Genomic DNA, 24349 nt, shown 5'->3' with positions numbered 1-24349 from the left:
GCAGAGATAGCCATTGAAATTTTTAATAATAGGGGCAGCTAGGTGGCATAGTGGATAGAGTACTGGCCCAGGAGTCAGGAGGATCTGAGTTCAAATAGCCTCAGACACTTAATAATTACCTAGCTGTATGACGCTGGCAAAGTTACTTAACCCCATTGCCTTAAATAAATAAAATTTTTAAAATAAGAAATTTTTAGTAACTAAAGTTTAACAAACATTTGGCATAAAAACAATTCTGTCTGCATGCTTGTATTCACTCACTTAAAATAAATTTCATGCCAAAGCTTAGTAGCATGAGACCCATAAAGCCCAAAGTAGGGTGTTAAGTTATCTATTAGACTGAAACCTGAAGCTACTGACACCTTCACTCTTTTGTCAGCTAGTTTTCCTTTTTACTTCCAATCAAAGTACTCATAAAAATCCATCAAAAATGACATTGCAACTCAGCACTGACTGTACTCCTGATACTCTTTGAAAGGGACAGGTCAGAGAAAATTTATTTTGAATATTTCATAAAACTTAAATCTTTCAAGACTTCCATTTCCATCCATAACACATTGTTTAAATTAAAAAATGATGGGGGACAAAAAAAACCCAGATGTGCCATCAATGATAATGTAAAAAAAAATAAAAATAATATTAGGAAGGCTATACAGCTTCTATGCTTCCTGGGAGGTTTCATTTAAAGTTGTGAAATGTGATGTCTATTTTCAACTTTAAAAATGGGCAAAATGTACTCTATTGACTCAACTCTGTACCCTAAAAGAAGAGTCATATTGCTAAATTGGCAAAGAAAGATTTGATAAAAAGGCCACAAACTCTTGAGAGTCTATAGCTGAAAGACTGGTAATACTTGATTTTTAAAACTTAGCTGTTTTCTACTAAACACAAGATGTTATTGAAATAAGAAAGTTTCCAATCAAGGTCAACTGGAAGTTATTTGGTCAAAAAATATTAACCACTTATCATGAGTTAAGTGCTGTACTGAGGTCTGGGGATACCAAAACAAAAACAAATAAACAAAAACTCTGCCCTTGAGATGAATACAGAACATTCTAATTAAGGGAGGCAATGGGGGGGGGGGGGAGGAAGGAAGGAAAGAAGGAAGGAAGGAAGGAAGGAAGGAAGGAAGGAAGGAAGGAAGGAAGGAGAGAGAAAGAAAGATGCACACAGAATAGATAGAAAAATATTATTAGAAGAAAAGCTACCTGAAACTAAGATTTGAAACCATTTGCTATTCCTCTGAAACTACTGAATTTGATTCAGGTCAGTGTAATAGAATATAGTCAGAATGAAAAAATTCTTACCTTGCTGTTCGGTTAGATTGATGACCCTAGTTTTCTTTCATATTATTTTCTCCATTTAGAAAAAATAATTCAAAATAAAAGCTTTCTCACTATCCTTTTGGACATAACCTTAGAATCAATTCCAGTTGGTAAAGAAGGGGGGGGGGAAGGCCACCACTCCTTTCCAAGAACAGAATAAACATAATAATAATAGTAATATCTATTCTGAGGTCCCTACAAGAATATATATGGTATTTCCATAATGATATGGGGAAAAAGTCATTGAAGAACAATATATTTACTATACACATCCCTTGAAAGTTATGGTTTTTAAGGAAAAAGTACTGTCTCTCTAAAATGATTTTTTTTAATCAAACATACCTTACAATTCTAATTTGAATACTAAGACTTTGTAACTAACCCTAAAGTGGAGGGAGTTATATGTTGAACAAAAAAGGGAAAAGAACTTAAAGGTGGAATTCACAAAATAAGAAAGTACAAAATTATACTCTCTGGAAATCCAGGAAATAAATAAGGATCATGGCAGTAGCCACTGGCTTGGGGCAACTCCAAAGCATTATTACTAATAGTGGGAAGCATCGCAGTCATCCTGCTGCTATTATGGATGAAAAAAGCATATCAAGAGAAAGTCTCTCATTCCAGTTATGTCCCTCTTAACTTGAAAAGTTGGAGGAATCTAGGATCAGCAGGAAAACATAACAAGATCATTTCAAGTGCAAGTGTACAATATTAAGAGAGATAAAAATAAGCATGGCGGCAGAAAGTTGTTTTTGTTGTTCTAAAGACTGCCCCAAGGTGAGGCTGCGACTCGTTTGCAGAATGGATTTTAAGTGAAGCAGAGCTATGTAAAGTTGTCGACCTTACTCCTCCAGGGGAGGAGGATAAAATTGGAGTTTACAAGACTGAATGGACTAGATTATGAAAGATGATAAAAGCCAGGAAGAGAAGATTTAATTCAATCCAGTTAGCAATGAGAGGGAAACAATATGATTAAAGTGTTGTTTTATAATGTAGCATTGTACTAGAAGAATTAATACATTGTACCTATTCAGGAAGTCAGTGATATCTAGGTTATAACTAAAAGGAGATCAAAGAGAGAGGGCAAAAATCCATATAGACAAGAATATTTATAATTACTATTCTTTGTGGTAGCAAAAGAACTGGAAACAAAATGGGGGTCCATCAACTGGAGAAAGAATGAGTAAACCGAGGTAATATCATGAATGGATTCTTATTCTACCATAAGAAATGATGAATATGAAGAATTCAAGAATACACAGAAACACATGAATTAAAGGAGAAAACTTATCAGTCTTTAATTATAAATTTCAAAACAACGACAACAGAGGTCAAAGACAAGAGGTCTTTGATTGATCTACTGAGACAATGACATTTCCTCAAGTCTTGATCAGATTAGAAAGATTCTACCAAGAAAAGGAAGAAGCTTGACTACTTTAGTTAAAAGAAAGGTTCTATTTTACCTCTGAACTGAATGAAAAAGAGAATCCTTAAAGGGACTGGTCAACAAGAGATTGAATCCTTTTACAAAAATTAGTCTCCAAGGCAGTGCCAAAAGTTAATTGACTGTTGTTTGCTTGATAAATCAAATAGTTAACTGAACTTTATCTGGAGTTCTATTTTATCTCATTCTTCAGTTTTATCTGTTGTTTAAGAATATCATAAATCGTTAACAAAACTGGTTTGTCAGAACCATAAGGAAATTCTGCCTAACTTTGGCCATTTCTTTCTCTTTGTTCAAGAACTGTTTAGATTAGATTAATATTAAATTATAAGAATTGTTTCCAGCTGGCTCAAGCCTAAAACACAGAGCAGGTTTCTGTCTGACCTTAGTGATACTACTACTGGATATATATGACCTCAGGGAGGCCAAAAATGGGAAAATTCCATTTTGAGCAGTCAAATACTAGAATCCAGAAGACCAGTTGCTACCATCTAAATATTAATGTAGATGATGAGGGTCCAGATTGAAGCTGAAGCAGCAGGAAGGAGAGGATAATTCATATCTAAAATATACACAGAAGGGGAAAAAAAAATTAGAAACTGGTGTTCTTTTCAGCTCCAGTGGTTTCAATTGTTATCTCTACGCAAATGGCTCCCAGATCTATTTATCTGAGCCCAACTGCTCTGGTTTTAGTTCTATATCACTAAGATTTCATATAGGCATCTCAAATTTAACATATCAGAAAGAGAATTTCTTATTTTTATCACCAAACCCACTATTTTTCCGAACTTCCAGATTCCAAAAATCCAGGATCACAACCTTAGAGTCATCCTTTAACTCTTCACTCTCTTTGAGGGGTTCAGTGGATACAGCACCAGCTCTATCCAGTGAGGAGTACATGAGTTCAAACCTGGCCTCAGACACATAATAATTACCTAGCTGTGTGACCTTGGGCAAGTCACGTAGCCCCATTGCCTTGCAAAAACCAAAAACTCTTCACTCTCCTTGTGTATTTACATCCCAGTATAATTTATCAGTTTTCAAGTCTTCCTGATTGAATTTCTTGTATCCATCCATCCATCCATTCATTCATCCACCCATCAGTCTCCTTTGCTCTAGTTCAAGTTTTTATTATCTCTGACCTGAACAACTGAACTGCAAGAATCATCTTGATGGTCTCTACTTTTTCTATCTCTCTGATCCCTCCTCCCCACAGCTGAAAAAAAAAATGGCATTTCTAAAGCACAAGTCTGACCAAGTCACTCCTCTGTTCAGAAAGCTCCAAAGGCTTTTTATTACTACTAGGATCAAATACAATTTCCTCTGTTTGGCATTTAAAACCTTTCACAATTTGGCTCAGACCTACCTGTCCAGACCTATTAAATGTTATTTTCCTTCATGCACTCAAGCCAAAGTAACTTACTTGCTGTTCCTTACAAACCACATTCCATATTTGGTCTACCATCTCTGAATGTGGACAGGTTATATTCTTTGCCAGGAATGCTTTCCTCCTCTTCACTTCTACCTTTCAGAATTCCTTCAAATTCCTACTCAAAGACAGTTACTACATGAAGCTTTCCCTTATTTTTCCAGCTAGGCTACCCATGAGGTTACTTTCTCTTTTATTTGTATGTATTTTACATTTGCGTGTGTCTATATGCATGGTATAATACTAGGTTGAAGTCAAGAAGACTCAGCTTTCTAAGTTCAAATTTGATCTCAGACACTTTTTAGCTCTGTGACTTTACACAAATCATTTCAGCGTCTGCCTCAAATTCTCATCTGTAAAAGGAACCAGAAAAGAAAATGGAAAGCAGTTCCAGTATCTCTTCCAAGAAAACCCCAAATGGGATAACAAAGAGTCAAAAATGACTAAAAAACAACATAATCATGCTGTTTCCTGATAAAATATAAATAACAGGATCTGCTTTAATTTTGTAGTTTTATACTAGCCCAGGGACTTGGAATACATCAGACAGTTAATAAAAGCCAGTTGATAAAGTAAAATGAAGATGATTCTTCAATGTTCTGGGTTAATATCATTATTCAAAAATATTCTTGATTTTCTTTATCCTCCAATTCCCATAAATGAGTACAATATTGGAAACAACCTAAAATTACTTAGAAATAAGAATTTAATTAATTCTGATTATATTAAATAGCTGTGGACATTAAAAGCTCCACATTTTCAGTCTTTTAAGTATCTAAGACCAGGATCTTGGAGGGAAGGTTAAATAGTCCTGAAAACAAGGGTTTGCTTGATTTTTAGTGTTTCAGTAGTCTAAAGGACTCTTTATTAGATTCAGTACCAAATTACTTAAGTTGGAAATTCATCCAAAAAGGGCAACATCTGGTTTTCATCTGTTCTCATGGGAACCAGAGAAGTGTTTTGACTGGAAAATAAGATATTGGGTAGTAAAACAAGGGGCATGATGTGAAAGCAAACAGGCAGGTATGAAGACATGATACATAGCCAAGGAAAAGAGCTTAAACCCAACATAAACTTTTGATTTTAGAATGTGAGAAACTATCCATTATCATCCATTACTTAAGCAAATCCCCCAATGACAACTCATATGTGCAAAGACAGTTAACTCTTGCCCTTTCCTCTCCAAAATTTCCCCTGGGGGAATGAAGAATCCTATTAACAAAAATAACCATTTTAATCTAGGATTTTTAACAATCCAAACAATCAGATCTTTTTAGGGCTACATTCAACCAAACATAAAAAGATATGCAAGCAGAGATTGCTCTGGGGGCTTTTCTTTCTTTAGAATGTAACAGTAGCTTACCTTTGCAGAGTCATATTCAAAGAGCCTGTGCAAGCCTTAATCTTGTTCTGGGCTTCAAGATGAGTCATTCCCTGAGCACTTATCCCATCAATGCTGAGAACCACATCTCCTATTCTCACATGGGCTTGAGATGCTTTGCCACCATCCTTTAGCTGGAATAAACACATAGCAATACATTAAGTAGCAGAATCATTTTTTTAAAGAGAGAATAAGCTAAAAAACATAAGAAATTATATTTACATGATTTAAAGAAAAGTAGGGCAAATTATTGCCCTCTAATAATTCAGTAAGAAACAGAAGCATCAGCAACAATAGATGAATCTAGGGCAATTAATTATAGTTTTACACATTAGCACCTAAATCATATCACATTTAATAACTATAAAATTTTTTCAGAGAAAATACATAATAAATGATAGTGAAATGACTAACAAACATGTTGCCATGAATCAGGGTTAGGAATGCATTTAGAAAGTTCAGATTTTAGCAGAAGAAAAAAGAATTATATGTAAAATGTATTTTTCTTTGCTATAATAAATGACAAGCATTTCTTTAAACCACTGATTCCTAATCTTATCTCTGTAAACTTGATTTTTATTATTATTTTGAAAACTATTTCCATAAAATTGGTTTCCTTTATAATTCTATGAATTATATTTTATGCATTTAAAAACAATTTTAAAGGATTTCCAGATAGCCAATCACCCATGACAAAAAGGCTCAGAACCCCTGTTTCAAACAGACAAATTTATCTGAATTCAAAGAATAGTGTCTTGTGAGATTGTTACCATAATTTATGTTGATAACCACAATTCTGCTCATGATATTAAAAGTTTTTCCCATTGCTTGGGGACTTGCGTTTTATTTTTGATGTTGAGTGCTTCCTGTTCCACCAGGATCTCTCAGCAGGATGGGAAGGAAACTGTTTGTGACGACTGCCAGACATTACTTGGTATCACAGGTCCTTAATTCCCAAACCCCTCTTCCCTTGCCCAATAAAATTTCGTATGTGTTCATACTGTTTAGTTTGATCTGCTTCCATTTTACTATTTCCTTTTGCCAAAAGAAGTGAACAAAAGTAATATCAAAATAAGGATGAAAAACAATGCAACTTTCAGAAAGAAATAGTAAGATATGAAAGACATGAGAAGAGAAATCCTCCTGATTAAAAAGTTTCAACAATTAATATATTTTAATGTCCCAATAATTTATTGGTTTCTATAGAAAAAATATATTTACTATTGTATCAGTATTGTAAAATTAATGACTACAATATTTTACCAAAAAAAGTTTGATTGGAACTTTTTCTCTAAGGCTTTTTACATTTGGGAGACACCAGCACATCTCTTTGAACCATCCAAATCCCTTACTCTCACTGCATCCAATTCCTCTTCTCACATTCATTCATTTATTGAACCCTGCATGCCTTTTCCCATGTAGGCCATTTTTTTTTTTTTTTTTTTTGGTTTTGGCAAGGCAATAGGGTTAAGTGATTTGCCCAGGGTTGCACAGTTAGGCAATTATTATATGTCTGAGGCTGGATTTGAACTCAGGTACTCCTGACTCCAGGGCCTGTGCTTTATCCATTGCGCCACCTAGCTGCCCCATGTAGGTCATTCTTACACAGAGAGTGCAGTATACTTATATTCATAGTACTTCTCTCAATAGACCTTTAAGTCACCCACAATGATTCTCTGGAAGTTGCAGTGATCTAATATTTTCAATTATAGTACATCAATGATGTGCGTGTGTGTGTGTGTGTGTGTGTGTGTGTGTGTGTGTGTGTGTGCATTTCTTGCTGAAGATGGAATTTTTCTAAGTCAAGAATAATTTGAGACCATTATGAGTACAAGGAAATTTCCCAAATTTAATCCAGTTCATATAGTCATATTCAATATATGATCAACTCATTGTCCACCTTCGGTGCCTTTCTAATTATATAGTACAATGCTATACTATATACACATATATATATATATACATATATATATATATTCACATATATAATGTGGCTTGAAGACCACATTAAGGAATATATTTTATTTTATTTATTCTATATGTCATAAGGAGGCAGAAAGTCAGTCAGATTCATGCTCCAGGGACATAAGACATGTGAAGACTGGATTTGAGACAGGAAGAAATGAAAGCAGGGAGACTAGTTAGGGTGATTTTATGTTTAATAAATCCTTTTTCATTCATTCATTCAATCCTTCATTCATTCATTTTAAGAAATAAATTAATGAACTGCTCTTCCTAATGTATGTTACTGACTAAACATCAGACTTTTTTCATTCATTTTTGCTTCTTAGTATGGATGGTTAGGGGATCTATTTTTGCATAATCACTCATAGAACCAGCCTTGCAATATTTTGGAACTTGATACCAAGTCTTAGTTGAGAGAATAAGAAAGGAAAGGAATGTTCCAGAATAAACAAAATCTAGAGTGAACTCCCAGGCAGCTGTGCCCTACATTAGCCAAGTTTTAAAAACTCTTAACTCTTAGCCTCTGTCACTCCAAATTAGCCCTCAGCTAAAAGATGAAAGAAAACTATACTGAGGAAGCTAGATAGCACAGTGGATAGAGATCTGGGCTTGAAGTCAGGAAGACCTGAGTTCAAGTTCAGTCTCAGATACTGTCTAGTTATGTGAGTCTAGACAAGTCACTTAACCTCTATCTGCCTGGGTTTTCCCGACTATAAAATGATGTTGATATTATCAATGTACAAAGTGGAGCCTTGTAATTGCTTCACTTTTTAATTTTGTGAATATAAAAATGCTATCTGCTATAAAAAAGTAATTTACAAAAGCTTGCCTTTTCCTTTCTCACATTTTTTGTCAATGGTAGATCATTCTCATATATTTTGCAAAGATGAAAAAGTAGGTTTATTGCTTACCTAATGAGTACCTTTTTTTCCATGCAGGGAGTATACTCTCTGGGATTTTTTCCAATTCTTTTAGTATCTTCCATTCCCTGAGATATTTGATAACTTTTAAGATTATCTTAATTCAACTCTAGATTTCTTTCAGTGAATTAGTTTGACAAATCTAACAAGTTAATGTCTGTAGATAGACATACGGTGATGACTTGATTAATCTCTTTTATCCATTTCATTTCCTACTGTTTAGTAGCAAATACTGTCTAAGTCAGCAATTTATACAATTTAGGAAGAGGAAGAGAACTCTTGTACAAAACTTACATATCAAAAGTGTGATTTATGGAAGGTTATTATTTACTGCCATCTAGGACCTCTGGGGATAATTAAAGTCTTCCTATTTGCAGCTCCACTAGCTATCTAAGGCCTCCACTAGCTATCTAAGCCACTGCTTGCAGTATCAGACCAGTTCAGGGCAATACAGCAACTGAGATAGCCTCCCGGTTCTACCTTTTTATCTAGGAAAGGTCATAAGTCAAGGATGTTCCATCAGTTCTCCTCATTTCTAGGGCAGTGACTGGTTAGAGAAACAAGATATTACTTGTTATTGGCTCTCCCAGATCTATATTTTTTAATCTCTGACCACTGTTAAGTGGTTAAGGGAATGGGTGATGGCAGTGGATAGCATCTGGTTTACTATATGGTTGACCTTTCGAACTTTTAGAACTTGTTCTCATACATACAGGGTTCTGATCTTGGCTGAACTCTGTGAAACATTTATTGGGTATTTCACAGGTCCCAGAGAATCCATCACACAGGTAGCTATTAGCTCACAAGGGACTTCATAGCAAAATAAAGAAGAACAAAGATGTTATTATGCTTTTTTTATGGAATGAAATTCTGACGACTCAATTGTCTTGAATAGGTCTCTAAACATTAGAGATGGGTAGAGATGACCAAAGTATTCTGACTGTTTCTCAATATTTGATTTGCTAAAGTTGGACATGGGGACTAGGAAGGTAATAAATGGAAACCCCATTTGTCTATTCAACAAATGGGTTTGCTAGGTTATGATATACAAACCATAAAGGTGGATTTTGATTTATCACCATGAAACAGAGATGAGGCATCTCACTTAAGAAACCTCTTTAGAACAGAAAGGCAATGCTAGTCAAGCTCAAGAGAACTGAGCTCAAGAGGAATTTCCAACTATATGTAGGAAGAAATCTCAGTTTAACTGTGCTCCTTAAAAGCAAGACCATGGTTGAACTCCTATTTGTTGCTTTCATTTGTGAATATTCTTGAGACAACATGAATTAATAAAGTCATAAGCCTTAAGCCAAACTTCCACTGTTTCCACTACTTTTTTCTCCTTTTTAATTCTAATTTTGTACATATATGTATATGTGTGTATTATAATTCTATTACATAATTGTAATGCAACTTATAAAGTGATACCATTCATATCTTTAGAAATCCTACTCTGTAGCATTTAACAAATGAATTTGTATTCTAAAATGTAACTGCCTTTGTCCATTCTCTGTTCTTGACAAGAAGATAAAATGTTGACTGGCTAAGATAGTATTGTGGGCTTTTCTGTTATCCTTTTTTGACAACTGATGAATGTTGATTAAACTTTAGCAAGAAAGAGTGATAATTAAGCTCAATATCTATTTCTTTTTTCAATTTCTGATTTTTTTGAACATCAATGGTATATTTGAAGGGTCAAATATAGCATCTTCTTTCCATCAATAATCTTTATTCTAGTTTGATCTTGAGCTATTCCTTCTGCTCAACCAGATGGTATTCTAAATGCTCAGAAAATTGATTCTTATATAATCCACTCAAGTATTTCCCTGTCATAAGATGAAGTTCATTTCTGTGTGTGTGTGTGTGTGTAGGTGTGTGGTTGTGTTTTGTTCACTGTTTATCTTCTTATTCTGCACCTTCTTTTGAAAGACATTCAAATCTACTACAATCTGACCCTAACCTCTCTGTGTATAATATTTATTGTTGCCCTACACTCTAGTAATCTTGCAGCCTCTAGTAAAATTCTTCTTATACTAGCTATCCCCCCAAACATATCATGTCCCTTGCCATCTCACATTAGATTGGCATATCTTTCCTATCTCCTCTATGGAAAACAAAAGCTTGTATTTTCTTTCAATAGTAATTCAAATGTCACCAAGAACTCTTCCCTGACTATTTAAATATATTTTCTCACAGTAGGCTCTCACATTTCCTACAGAACTTTGACATTTATTATCATCTCTCTTGTATTGTTATTTACCATTTTATTTGTGTCCTACATATCCCTCTAAATGAAAACTTCTTAAAGGTAAGGACAATGTTTTCAAGTCCTTTGCCATTTAAGCATTTATGGTAGTCACTGCACAAGTAGATGGTTCCAAATGAATGTATTTATGGACTTGACTTGTAGATGACATAGATACTACCACATTGAATAATGAATATTCAAGTTATTCCCTTTAAAAATGTACATATTTTATTAAAACAAGTAGTCGAAATATTGGGAATGATAGTGAGCAGGAGGGGCACAATGTCATCCAGGTCACCACAGAGGAAGGAACTTCAAGAAGTATCCCCCTACCTGAAAAGAAAATCTCAGAGAGAAAGAAAAGGGCAAACCTAACAGAGAATGATAAAGGTTCAGTCAGGACTTGGCAGTCAGTAAGGATTTCTACATACAATACAATGTTTGAGACTGTAATCTAATCTACCATTGAGACTTCAACCAGACCAACCTCTTAGTACCTGATAGAGACAATACCTAGGGCTTGAGGACATACTCCCATGCTACTAATCTTCAACTCATTCCTTAGGGTATTCCTCATCCTGAAGACCAAATGCCTAGGGTTGAGAAGTGAATGCCTAGCCTGAGTAGAGTTTCTTAATATCCTATAAGATAAAAAGATAGAACCGTCAGGATTCTCCCAAAACAAGGGGAAGGTTTTTCAGGCAGAGAAAGTACTCAAGAACAAGGCTTACATACTGTAGCCCTGAAGGGTCTGAATGCCAAACAGGGTATTTAATATTTTATTATGAAGGCAGGAGATGGTTTCCCTATGGAAGTGTCTACTGAATTGTCCTTATGGTGTATACTTCTATGTTATGGCTAAGTTAACCTCCTTTTGATGAACACTATTCCATGAGTGTTTTATTTCATTCCAAAATCATAACTAAATTATCAGGGAACCATCCTTGCTTAAGTCTCAATAAAAGCATCTTGTTTCTAAGAGCTCTATCCTAAAACCATTTCAGAGGGTTTATATAACATAGGCATAAATACACACACACACACACACACACACACACACACACACACACACACACACACACATATATTTTCCCCTTAAAGAATATTTCTCTCAGGGAAGCACAAAACAAATTACCTGTTAGATATATGGATAGAGGTAGATTTCATGAACAAGAGATACAGGAGACCGTAGGAGATAAAAAGGATGTTTAATTACATTAAATTTTAAAAGTTTGCATAAGCAAAACTAAAATTAGAAAGAAAGCAAGAAACTTGGAAAAACATTTCATAGCAAGTTTCTCAGAAAAATCTTATTTCACAACTATAATAGGGAACTCAATCAAATGTATAAAAATAACATCCATTTCCCAACGGAAAAATGGTCAAAGGATTAAAAACAAACAATTTATATTTCACATGAAGAAATAAGTTATCAATAGTCATATGAAAAAATACTCTAAAGAATCATTAACAATGAGCAGAATACAAATTAAAACAACTCTGAAGTTTGGTGCTTCAAATCCATCAAATTGGTCAACATGACAGAAAAGGAAATGACAAATGCTAGACGGAGTATAGTAAAGCACTATAAATGTATTACAATCACACTGCATATCACTAATACATTGTTGGTAGAACTGTGAACCAATCTAATCATTCTGGAGAACAATTTGGGCCATGGACTGCTACTAGGCTATACTCCAAGGAGACTGTATATACAACAATATTTATAGTGGCTCTTTTTATGATAGTAAAGAATTGGAAATTGAACACGTGAAGGTAGGTATCTACGATGTGTGTATGTGAATGAAGATATGTGATGAAGATTAAGCTCTACATGATATTGATACTATATCACACTAATTACAGATACTAGAAAACTCTAGAGTGAAGCTGGTCTTCCTCACATGTCTCTTACCTCTTGGTCTCTGTTGGTCATGCCTAGAATGCCCTCTCTCCTTATCTCTGCCTCTTAGAATTTTTAGTTTCTTTCAAAGTTCAGTTCAAATGTCATCTTCTACAGAAGGATTTTCCTGACCCCTCCAGATGTGAATGTGTTCCCTTATCTAGTTGTTTTACAAAGACCTGTACATCTTATCTACCCAGAGATTTATAAATCCCTTGTGGAAAGTGATATGTTATATTTTTGTTTTTGTATTTCCATCATCTCCAGTGTATCAATTGGAGAACTGCTAAACACCTTATGGTATATAGTTGTGATGGAATGCTATGTGCTGTATGAAATGATAAAGCGGGATAATTTCAAGAAAACCTATCAGACTTAAATTAACTGACAGAAAATGAAGCGAGCAGAACCAGGAGAACCAAGTATACAGAAATAGCAATATTGTAATGATGATCAATTATGAAAAACTTAGCAACACTAATCAATACAATGATTCACGTCAATTCCAAAGGACTCATGATGAAAAAAAAAAATAGCATCCACCTCCAGAGTGACTCAAATGAAGATTGAGTCATATTTTTTTCCTCTTTATTTTTTCTTGACTTTTGTTGGAGGGGGCCACATGGCTAATATGGAAATACATTTAGCATGACTTCATATACAATGAGTATCGTACTGCTTGCTTTCTCAATTGGTTAAAGAGAGGGTTGGAGGAAGGCAGATAAAACTGAAAATAAATATTAAAAACAATTTTTTAAAAAGAAAAATGAATACCTCTCTTAAGAAGACAACCCTACTCAGTAATCTGTTCCAATATTTCAAAACATTTGTTAGGGAAAACTTCTTAACTATATCTAACCAAGATGCCTCCTGAATCAATTAAGTGCTCACTTTTTGCATCCTTGGCAAAAATGGAAAGAAGCCTGGCATTTAGATTCCCTTCAACCTGCTGTTACTGAACTATTTTTAGCCTTTCCTCATATGAAGTATTTCCCAATGCTTTAATCATTTCCATTTCTCCACACACAAGTTTTCCATTTACTATAAAAAGGGAAGTATATAATAGTGGACACTAATAAGACACTGGACCAAGAATAAGATAAAATAAAATAAAAATTGGAGCTACTGTGTCCACAGAAAAAAAGCATAAAACCCTTCCTAAAGGAAATTGCTGGTGTGACTGCCAGACTATCAGATTAAAGGACATCTACTTCCTTTCTGTTAATAACCTATCCTATAAATATATCTCATAAGGGATTCATCTGGGAAATATCTCCAGTCTCAAAACAAAATATCTCATGTATATTTAAAAATAAGAAAAGAAAGAATTTCACAAATATCACTACTGACTCTATTTACTCACAGAAGGAATCTCCTCATCCAACTCTACTGGAGCACAGAAATAAAACTCATTTTTATTTTCTTAATTGGGTACTAGACAGAATATAAATTCTTAACAGTTTAGGAAAGACACTTAGGTCACCATTTATTCCCAGAGCTCATTTTTTACTTGGTTTTGCAAGCCTGAGTAGTATGCATTTGTTTGAAGTAGTCTTAGTTTTCTGTCATCAATATGTCTAATACATATTATATGGCACTCAGTAACTGTGCATTTTACAAATTACAAAATACATAGTAAAGCAGCTGTACAAGGAGGCTACTGGGTCAAGCTGAGCATAAATCATACTAATTACTAACATAAATGGCTCTTTCTTTCCCTCCTAGCACTCTACACCAGCTTTCTTCGAAATCAAATACAGTGGCACTTTTTAGAAAACCATGAGTTACTGTATTTAGTTTTCTTTCAAAGCTGTGTGTATGCACAATCACCCATGACCTCAAATACCTTCACACACAGTTTCTACTTTCTTGGCACCCAGTTGGACATCAACAGTATCTTAGGCAAATAATGAATTTGGTATTGATTGTCTCTAAAGTCAATGGGCCCCTAATCTCCATTGATGCCTAAAGAATATGATTTCAAAATAAAATAAAAAAGAATATGGTTTCAAATAAATCTAATTCATCAGTAAGGCAGGGAAAGTAGGGTAGAAGAGGACAGTTAGGTGGTACAGTAGATAGAGCACCAACCCTGGAGGGAGAACCTGAGTTTAAATCTAGTCTCAGACACTTGACATTTCCCAGCTGTGCGACCATAGGCAAGTCACATATCTCTACCTCAAATCCAGAGCCAACTCCGGTAGTCCTGATTCATATCTGGTCATTGGACCCTAATGGCTCCAGGCTGGTGACTTGGCACAGCAGCCCTTCACTCAAATCCAATTCAACTGTTTGTCATGGTATCACCTCCCTGATGCCATGATCATCTTCTAGAACAAAGGAAAACATCCTCTAAGCATACTCATACTAATTTCAACTCTAAGATAATCTACTCACTTGCGTGTCATGGCATCACTTTCCTGATGTCATAGTCTTCAAGACTGAAGGACAAACCTTATTCTCACTAATTTCAACTTTAAGATATCTACATCTAAATCCTCTAGCCACATTTAGTTCTTTCCAATGTCATTAACAGAATATGAACTTTTACTGTCATCTTATAAAAAAGACAAACACAATAGTTGGGAATTATTATCACACCTGGAATCAGGAGTGGTAAGAGGAATACAACATGTCAGAAACTTCAGGTGGGAATGGATAATATGGAAACGGGAAGGGGACTGTCAAGGATGAGACAATATGAGGAGAATCACAAGAATTCTCACTCATGACAGAAAAGGAGTATAAAGACTTATTACTGTCTCTTAGAATTTTTTTTAATTTTTGATGTTCAGTTGCATTTTGCTCTTTATACCTCATTTGGAGTTTTCTTGGCCAAGATACAGGAATGGTTTGTCATTTCCTTCCCCAGATCATTTTACAGATGAAAAAAGTGAGGCAATAAGAGTTAAGTGATCTGCCCAGGGTCACATAGTTATGAAGTATCTGAAGTCAAACAGATCTAGTGCTCTCTTCACTGTACCACCTAGCTGTCTCCTTAGACTCCCTAATTTCTTTCAATTCTTTCAAAATTCAGTTCAGATTCCAAATTGTACAGGACTTTCCTGATCCCAAGATGTGAATGCCTTCCCTATCCAAATTGTCCTTGTATTTACTTTACATAGGTCCATGCTGTCTACCCAAAGAGATCATAAGCTTCTTGAGGACAGGGACTGTTTTCCACCATAAGTGTTTAATAAATGCTTGTGAAATGATGTGAGTCACTTCAGTATGAAATTAGTTATACTAGTTACCAGTGAATATGTGAAGACAGCATGGCACAGTAACTAGAGAGCTTTTGGAGCCAGGAAGGCCTAGAACCAGCTTCTAATCCATGCAGAACCTTGGACAAGTCTTTGTGTCCTAAGTAAGCCAAGAAAGCCAAGAGAAAGTGCATATCTGCATTGCCTCAGACACTTCCTGCCAGTGTAACCCTGGGCAAGTCTCTTTACCTCTCTCAGTCTAGGTTTCCTTATCTGTAAAATAGAGATAATTGTCCTTATTTCATAGGTCTATTGTGAGGATCAAATAGGATACCATGCAAACCTTAAAGTGCTATGTACAGATTAATTATTATTATTAATGCTTTTAGTAATTTTTTGGGGGGGCTGAATCACCAAGGAATTTCTGATACCAGTGAAATAGGTCCACTTCTCTTTCCTATCCTATCCCTCACACTTAATTTTATAATTTTTGCCTGATAACAAAGTATACAGTGATAATGCCCTTTCACAAATATAAATCATACTGTTTGCTACTGAACTTTTTTATTATGAAATTTTAGAGGGAGCTAGGTGGGGCAGTGGATAGAACAACTGCCCTGATGTTAGGAAGACTAGTGTTCAAGTCCAGTCTGACACTTCTGAGTTATGAGAGCCTGGTCAAGTCACTTAGCCTCTGCCTCAATTTCCTCAACTAGAAAATAGAATTAATACCCTATCTCCTGAAGTTATTATGAGAATCAAATGAGAAAATATTTTTAAAATGCTTAACACAGAGTCTGGCATATAATTAACGCTAGATAAATACTACCTATTATTATTGTTATGGTGGTGATTATTAATTGCTATTGTTAGTCTAACAGATCACAAAAGTATATTGTGTATACATATGTTCCCTCTCCATAAAAGTTTGCTGCTGGAAGACTCTGAATCAGCTCCTCACAACTCTCAAAGTGAGAAAGAAAACTGACTGTACTCCTTTGTAAAATAACAAGTGAAGCATTAATGTCCAAAAATATTGCACCACTTAGATCTGAGCTTCTAAAAAAAACCACACTGGATGGAGGCTATAACTCATTCACATAGAGACAGCAACAGTTTGAGGCAGCTGCTAAGGGTCATCAGCACTAGGACTAATTTTCTTCTATAGCCTCATTACACCCAGAAGACTTCAAAACTTCACCTGAAAAATGAAGACAGTTTTGTGCAGTTTCCTTTTTTTTTAATCCAACTAGTTTCAAGAAGTTTGGTAAACTCAGAGACTTCATGAAAATTGATACTTAAATCTCATCAGTTCATCATATGCAGTAAGGTGGTATTTCTCAGAATCATCTTATTTTGGGGTGGCTAGGTGGTGTAGCAAATAGAGCACCGACCCTGGGGTCAAGAGTAACTGAGTTCAAATCCGGCCTCAGACACTTAATAATTAGCTGTGTAGCCTTGGGCATGCCACTTAGCCCCACTGCCTTGCAAAAAAACCTAAAAAAAAAAAAAAGAATCACCTTATTTTGGTAATATTATGGTTTCCTACTATGGAAGCTAGGAATTCAGAAATCATTTTGTCTTAAGCTCAATTTTAAAAATGATTTCTATATCTTATTTTCGCATTTACTTTATTTCCAAAAAATATCTTGCTCAGTCCTTCACTATCTAGAAAAACCAAAGAATTGAGAAGGAAGAAAAGGCAATGCCACAAAACTAAACAATATATCCACTGAGTTTGGAAATATATGTAATATTTGTTGTTCAGTCCATTTTCAGTCATGTCTGACACTTTGTGACCCTATTTGGGGAAACATACTAGAGTGATTTGCCATTTCCTTCTCTGGATCATTTTTAAGATGAGGAAAGCAAGGCAAACAGTTTTAAGTGACTTGACCAGGGTCCACAGCTAGTAGTAAGGCAAGATTTGAGCTCATGAAAACAAGACATTTTGACTCCAAATCCTGTGCTCTATCCACTATACTCTGTAGCTGCCCCATATGCAAATTATACACTTATAAAACAAGCTTCACCTCTTAAAGGGGAAAGAAGTTATTAAGGAACCACAGATTTAGATCTGGAAGTGCCTTTAATGGTCATTAAGTCCACCATTTTACAGGTATGGAAACAAGCATAAAGGTGAAATGATTCGCCCAGGGTCACAAGGTAAAGTCTGAAACTGGATTTGAACTAAGATCTTCCTCAATCCAGGTCCAGCCCTCTATCCAGTAAGCCACCTAGTTGCCAAACAAAGAAAAGATATGAGATTGTGCCTCTTTTCATTCTTTTCAAAGATGAGCATCCACACCAAAGTACACATGTAGGATGTATTGATTAGTTTAAATGACCTGGGTTTTTTCCCCCTACTTTTTTATTTTTTTTTTAAAATAAATGCTCTAGTAGCAACTAGATGGTGCAGTAGCTAGAACAGCCTGAAGTCAGAAGGACCTGAGTTCAAATCTAGCCTCCGACACGAAATAATGGCCTAGTTGTGTAATCTTGGGCAAGTCACTTAACCTCAATGCTTTGTTTAAAAAAAGGGGGAGAGATAAATAAATGCCCTACAGGAGGATATAGAGAGAGGATATATTGGGGAAAGGAGGTGAGATAATAGTAATAATCAATAACAAAAATATCAATAATTTCAATTTTCAAAATAAGTTTTAATATTACTTCTATATTAGGTCACCCCTATTCCAAGAATATAACTCTATGATGGATACTTAAAACAAGCAAATACAAAAGAGGAATGTCCCTGTCCCCAAAGACAAGAAAGCTACTCATTCCCCATATTAGTCTTCTGTTCTACTCACTGGAGTCATAACTATATGGACGACTGATGTAATGACATGTCAATAATACAGGACCTGGAAGACTGGTACAGAGAAAAAGGGCAAAGAATTTTAATCCTGAAAATCCAAGTTTAAATGTTGGCTCTACCACTGACTACTAGTATAACCTGGAGCAGGTCAGTAGACTTCTCAGGACCTTGGTTTTCTCATCTGTAAAATGATTAAGTCGAACCAGATGGCCTTCCAGTTCTCCATTTATGATTCTATGATTCAAATACTATCAGGTCTAAGGAAGGATATAAACAGGTTACATCAAAAGGATTTGTCAATTAAGATATTACAAGAGCTTAACTGAGAAGATAAAATGAATTAAAGAAATAATGCTTATAAAACTTCTTACAATAAATGGCAGCAATTATTTTTAATATTATTATTGTTATTAGAGCTTGAAAAGTTCCCTGTCACATAATAAGGATATTTTATAACTTCCTTGGAGGAGGGGGAAACTTTCTCCGTAAGTGCCTATAACTCTCAGGAAGTTGTATATGGAACTGAAAATTTAAATGACTTACCAAAAATCACTGAGAAAGAACTTGAGATTCTCAAGTTATCAAAAGGAAGAACTTGAACCCAGATGTCAAGGCTGGCTCTATATCCACCATATTCCTGTTTCCTAAATTACAATACTAATAGGACTATTTCAAGGACACCAAAACATCTTTTTGCTATAGAAAAAGGTGCTTTCTAACTAAGATCAGGAACTTTACTCCAACCAAATCTCTTGAAGGCAACATTAATAGAGCCCTCTCCATTCAGAAATATATATATATATATAAACTTTTTTAGGGTTTTTTTTGGCAAGGCAATGGGGTTAAGTGACTTGCCCAAGGCCACACAGCTAGGTAATTATTAAGTGTCTGAGGCCAGATTTGAACTCAGGTACTTCTGACTCCAGGGACAGGAATTTCCCATATCAAAAACTATGGGAAAAAATATCATCATGAGAAAAAGAATAGCTTCTTCCTTTTCCCTAACACTATTACCAAAAGTGGTTAGAAACTAGTACAATTACATTGAAACTGACCATTAGGATTTGAGGTACAGAGATCCACAGAAAAATACCCATATCACAAAGCAAAATGGTATCTCATTACTTGAATACTTGTTGGAACCTTTTGTATGGGGAAAAGGAAAAAAAAATAAACAGCCAAATAAACATAAATCTCCAAGTTTCTAGATGACGGGTGCCATATCTCCCAGAGTTACAATGGGTATAGCTCTATGATAGGCAAAAATTTTCAAGGATCCACAGTCCTGTCTAGGGGTTAAAAGCATTTTACCCTAGAGTTTTAAGACTGCAAAGGTCCTGGAGAGATCAATTTGTCACTCATCACATTTCTCTGGATACCTTCTCTGAATGTTAAATGCAAAGTCTAAGGAACTGTTGTTAGTTATTTTTATGGAACTGATACATATTTGTTTAATTTGATCAATTCATTTCTCTCATGACTATTAACTTGGTGAAGTCAGGACAATCCAGATATGCTTCTAACCCTCTTGTAATTTTTTTTTTATTTCTAGAGTTTTTCTCTGTTTACTATTAACTGACTACTGTCAAATATAATACTTAAGTTAGAATTTAAGGCCATCAGTGAAGCCAAGAACATGAGGAGAGGTGACTCAAATCATTTTTCAAATTTAACCTCTAAAACTGAGCTATCAAACACTGAGGCTGTGAGTTGCCCACAACACAATCAAGTGCCCTCACAAGCAGATGAAGATGTAATGGAGAAATGTTTAACAAAATAAAGTACAAAAATCATAGACAATGTTAATCTGTGGTTTTCTAAGTCAAACTGTAGCCTGCAGGGAGCTATTTCTATTTCAGTTTGACATCACTGCTCTGAAAGTTGGCACAACTTCTACATGCCAGCATTTGTGGAGAGTCCCATGAAGTGATATGCTGCTTAGAATCACAGAATAAATTATGAAATCTGAGGGCTGGAAGGGTACCCAGAGGTCATCCACTCCAACCCAAATCCTCTCACTTCAGAGCTGAGGAACTTCTAAGTAGATTTAGGAGAAACTTCATTCAGTTACACAGCCAGAGCTAAAACTCAGTTTTTTTTTTTTGACCTACAGGACAGAAAATGCTCTAATCTGTGCCAAAGAATTTAATAACCAATTGCATTCTTTCTTTTAAATCTTTTTTTTAGGGTTTTTTTTGCAAGGCAAATGGAGTTAAGTGGCTTGTCCAAGGCCACACAGCTAGGTAATTATTAAGTGTCTGAGACTGGATTTGAACCCAGGTACTCCTGACTCCAAGGCCAGTGCTTTATCCACTACACCACCTAGCTGCCCCATCTTTTAAATCTTGCTATTGTGTCATTTCATATCTCAAATCAGATAGACAAGTTCATGAAGGATAGGAAAATGCAAACTATAAAGTTACAGCTTGTTATTAAATTATAAATATTATTCAGTAAGTCAACCAACATATTAAGTACCAGCTATGTGCCGACTATGTGGCTATAAAATTGCCAGGGCTTAGCAATTGATTTGATAAAGGAGTGAGGAAGTATTAAGATTCAAGGATAGGTGCAGCTAGGTGGTACAGTGGTACAGGCCCTGGAGCCAGGAGTACCTGAGTTCAAATCTAACATCAGACACTTAATTACCTAGCTATGAAACTTTGGGCAAATCACTTAACCCCACTGCCTTAAATAAATGAAAATTTAAAAAAAGATTCAAGAATAACTCTAAGCTTAAGAATAGGGATGACCAAAGGGATGGTGATCTAAATGCACAGTATGAATGCTACCCAGACAGATTTCTAAGTCCAATCTTAATAGTAGCAATACATATTAATATCATATTTGGCAATGCCTTTTAAAATATAAATTTCTTCAAAAGATTTAGGTCTCCTTTAAAAATATTTCATGGATTTTTTTTAGGTAGGAGAGGGGTACCTAAAAAGCCTTACTTTGATCACGGCAAGGTTTTTAGAACTCCCTATATTACAAACTTTTTCGTTCAACCTTTTAGCCTCAGTTTCCTTACTTGTAAATGGGGATTATCACCTATATCACAGAACTGTTGTAAAGCTCAAATGAAACAAATGTAAAATCTGTTTGAAAATCTTAAAGCATTACATAAATGCAAGCTATTTAGCTACAAGTTCTTACCTATATCTTCCTATAATCCTCCATAGAGGAGAGCTGGCAAGTAAATTCAGTAAGCATTTAAGTGCTTACTGTATGCTAGGCACCATGCTAAGCTTTCAGGAAACAAAGACAAAAAACAATCTTTGCCCTAGAAGAGATCACATTCCAGTGGGGGACAATAACATGCTTACAAAATCTACTTACAGGATACAGGCTATTTGGAATTATGGGCTATTTAAAAACCAAAGATTACAAACCAAAGAATTACCGCTACTAAAGTCCAAGGAGAGATTCAGGTAGGGTTTGGTAGGGCTTGAACTTTGTTTGTGGTTGTGTGACGTAAAGAAGTCTTGCATAATGTAAAATATGTGGCTGCAAAATTGATAAGATTTAGCAATTGATTTGAAATGGGGATGAGGAAGTATTAAATTCAAGGATGCTCTAAGGCTGAGAATGTGGATGACTAGAAGGATGGTGATCTAAGAAACTGGCATGCACAATGTAGTATTCTACATAGATGTAATGAGGATTTTGGCATAGTGACAACAGAATCATTAATATTGGAAAGACAAGAATATACAAGATAGCTGGGACTATCTAGAAGAAAAACTGAGAATAAAATATTGAAAAACAAAACACCCTATGCTAAACATATGAATAAAAATAAAAAGAAGTCTTTCTACTGGGATATATGATCAGAGGCTATAATCACTACAGAAATGAGGCATAACTCTAGCTAGATATATGCCAAAGATTTGGGGTAGCATCTCACTACATCACCAGACAAGAAATAATGGAAAATATTGGACTGCAGGTGAGGAAAGCCAATATTCAAGTCCCTCTTGTGACTTTGTACCAATCAACATCTCTGGGCCACAATGACCTCATCTCAAAAATGAAAGGGCTAGGTTAGGAGGTCTTCAAATTGACTGTCTTCCCCTATTAGATCATAAGCTCTTTGGTAGTAGGGATGAACTTTGTATTGTATTGTATGCATTGTATCTCCAGCATTTGACACACAGTAGGCAATTAATAAATGTTTATTGATTGATTCTCTTCCAGTTCTGACATTCCATGCCAGATAAAGTCATTCCTTGCGTCACAGAGAACCAAGGGCATCAATCATTTCTGCATTCTCAAAGTAAGACAAAGAAGGAAGTCATTACAATTTGGCCTACTCTTCCACTATCTTCTTACAATATGTAAATCCTTTGTAATATCTAATAAATGCCATATCATTCATTCTATGTATGACCATAAGTTACTTCAGGTAGAGAATATGCTATATTCATCAACAGTATGTCTAACAGTTCTGGATATATGCTAGTTATATAAGATTTGTTAACAAAACAAAAGGTACTCTTGGATGCTTATTGTTCACAAAAATATTTGATATGGGTTTAAAATAAGTTAAATAGAATGACTAAGCAAGTTGACACTAGAAACAAAACATTAGGAGATTAGCTAAATCCTCTCTTCAATATGTTGAAAAACTATAAAATCTAGCATCAGAAGTTTTGACTTTAAATCATGGTTCTACAATTAGTGTTATGCCCTTGAGCAGCAAGTCACATTACTTTAACAGACCTCAGTTTTCTCATCTGTAAAATGGAGGATAGACTAAGGTACCTAACTTCTCTACATCTATGAACTTCTTCCTTCCTAGTCATGGAATAATGAAGACTTGCTAACCTGAATTTTCAATTATCCAGATGCTTTCTCATTTTAAAATGAAGCAGTTCTGCATGAACTGATATAAAGGAAAGTAAAAAAGATTAGGAAAGTAATATACAGAATAACTCTACATCAATGGAAAGAATGGAAGGAACAAATAATGAAAACTGAGCTCTAATTATCACGATCAGGCTTAGCCTCAAAGTTTCAATGAGGCAATGTAGTTCTCTCTGGGACTTGGAAGCAGAGAAGGGTGGGTCATTTGCATATAGCAGCTCACATTTATACAGTACTTTAAAGTTAAGGTCTGATTCAGTGGGTTCACTGGTTAGTTTTACTTATATGCTTTTATTAAGGAATACTCACATAAGGAAAGGCTCTTTGAATAAAAGGGGAGATATCCATTGACAATAAAAGTAATATAAAATGGGCAGCTAGTTGGCATAGTGGATAGAGCACTGGCCCTAGAGTCAAGAGGACCTAGTTCAAATCAGACCTCATGCACTTAATAATTACCTAGCTGTGTGACCTTGGGCAACTCACTTGATCCCATTGCCTTGCAAAGAAAAAGTGATATAAAAACTAGAGGCATTAATAAAATTTCAAACCAAAACTAAAACTGCTACAAAGCATTAGAGAGATGGGCAGTCCAGTATAACTGAGGGTATTGAATAGGATTTAAGAGAACTAAGTTTGAATCCTACCCTTAACACATTTATTACAACCTTTTAAAAGCAAATCACTGATCCTCTTATCTGTAAAATGAGGATAACAGTACTTGCATCACATACCTTGGAGGATTATTCTGAGGAAATTACTTTGCAAATACTCAAATGTTCTCTAAATGTGAGTAGCTGCTGCTATTATTATTATTATTATTATTGAAGTTAGGTGGTAC

General features: G+C 35.1%; 1 protein-coding gene across 8 annotated transcripts in view; it reads right to left on the bottom strand.

Moving 5' to 3' along the window:
- Positions 1–24349, bottom strand: part of PDLIM5 (PDZ and LIM domain 5) — a 241033-nt gene that overhangs the window by 170687 nt on the left and 45997 nt on the right. For all 8 annotated transcript variants that reach the window (XM_074228062.1, XM_074228061.1, XM_074228065.1 and 5 more), the window contains exon 3: positions 5562–5713. In XM_074228062.1, coding sequence (XP_074084163.1) covers positions 5562–5713 — 152 coding nt within the window. The remainder of the gene's footprint in view (positions 1–5561; positions 5714–24349) is intronic.

This window comes from Macrotis lagotis, chromosome 3 (genome assembly GCF_037893015.1).
Source record: "Macrotis lagotis isolate mMagLag1 chromosome 3, bilby.v1.9.chrom.fasta, whole genome shotgun sequence".
NCBI classification, from domain to species: domain Eukaryota; kingdom Metazoa; phylum Chordata; class Mammalia; order Peramelemorphia; family Peramelidae; genus Macrotis; species Macrotis lagotis.
Note: the sequence above shows the minus strand (reverse complement) of the source record. Positions and strands in the feature narration are given on the sequence as shown.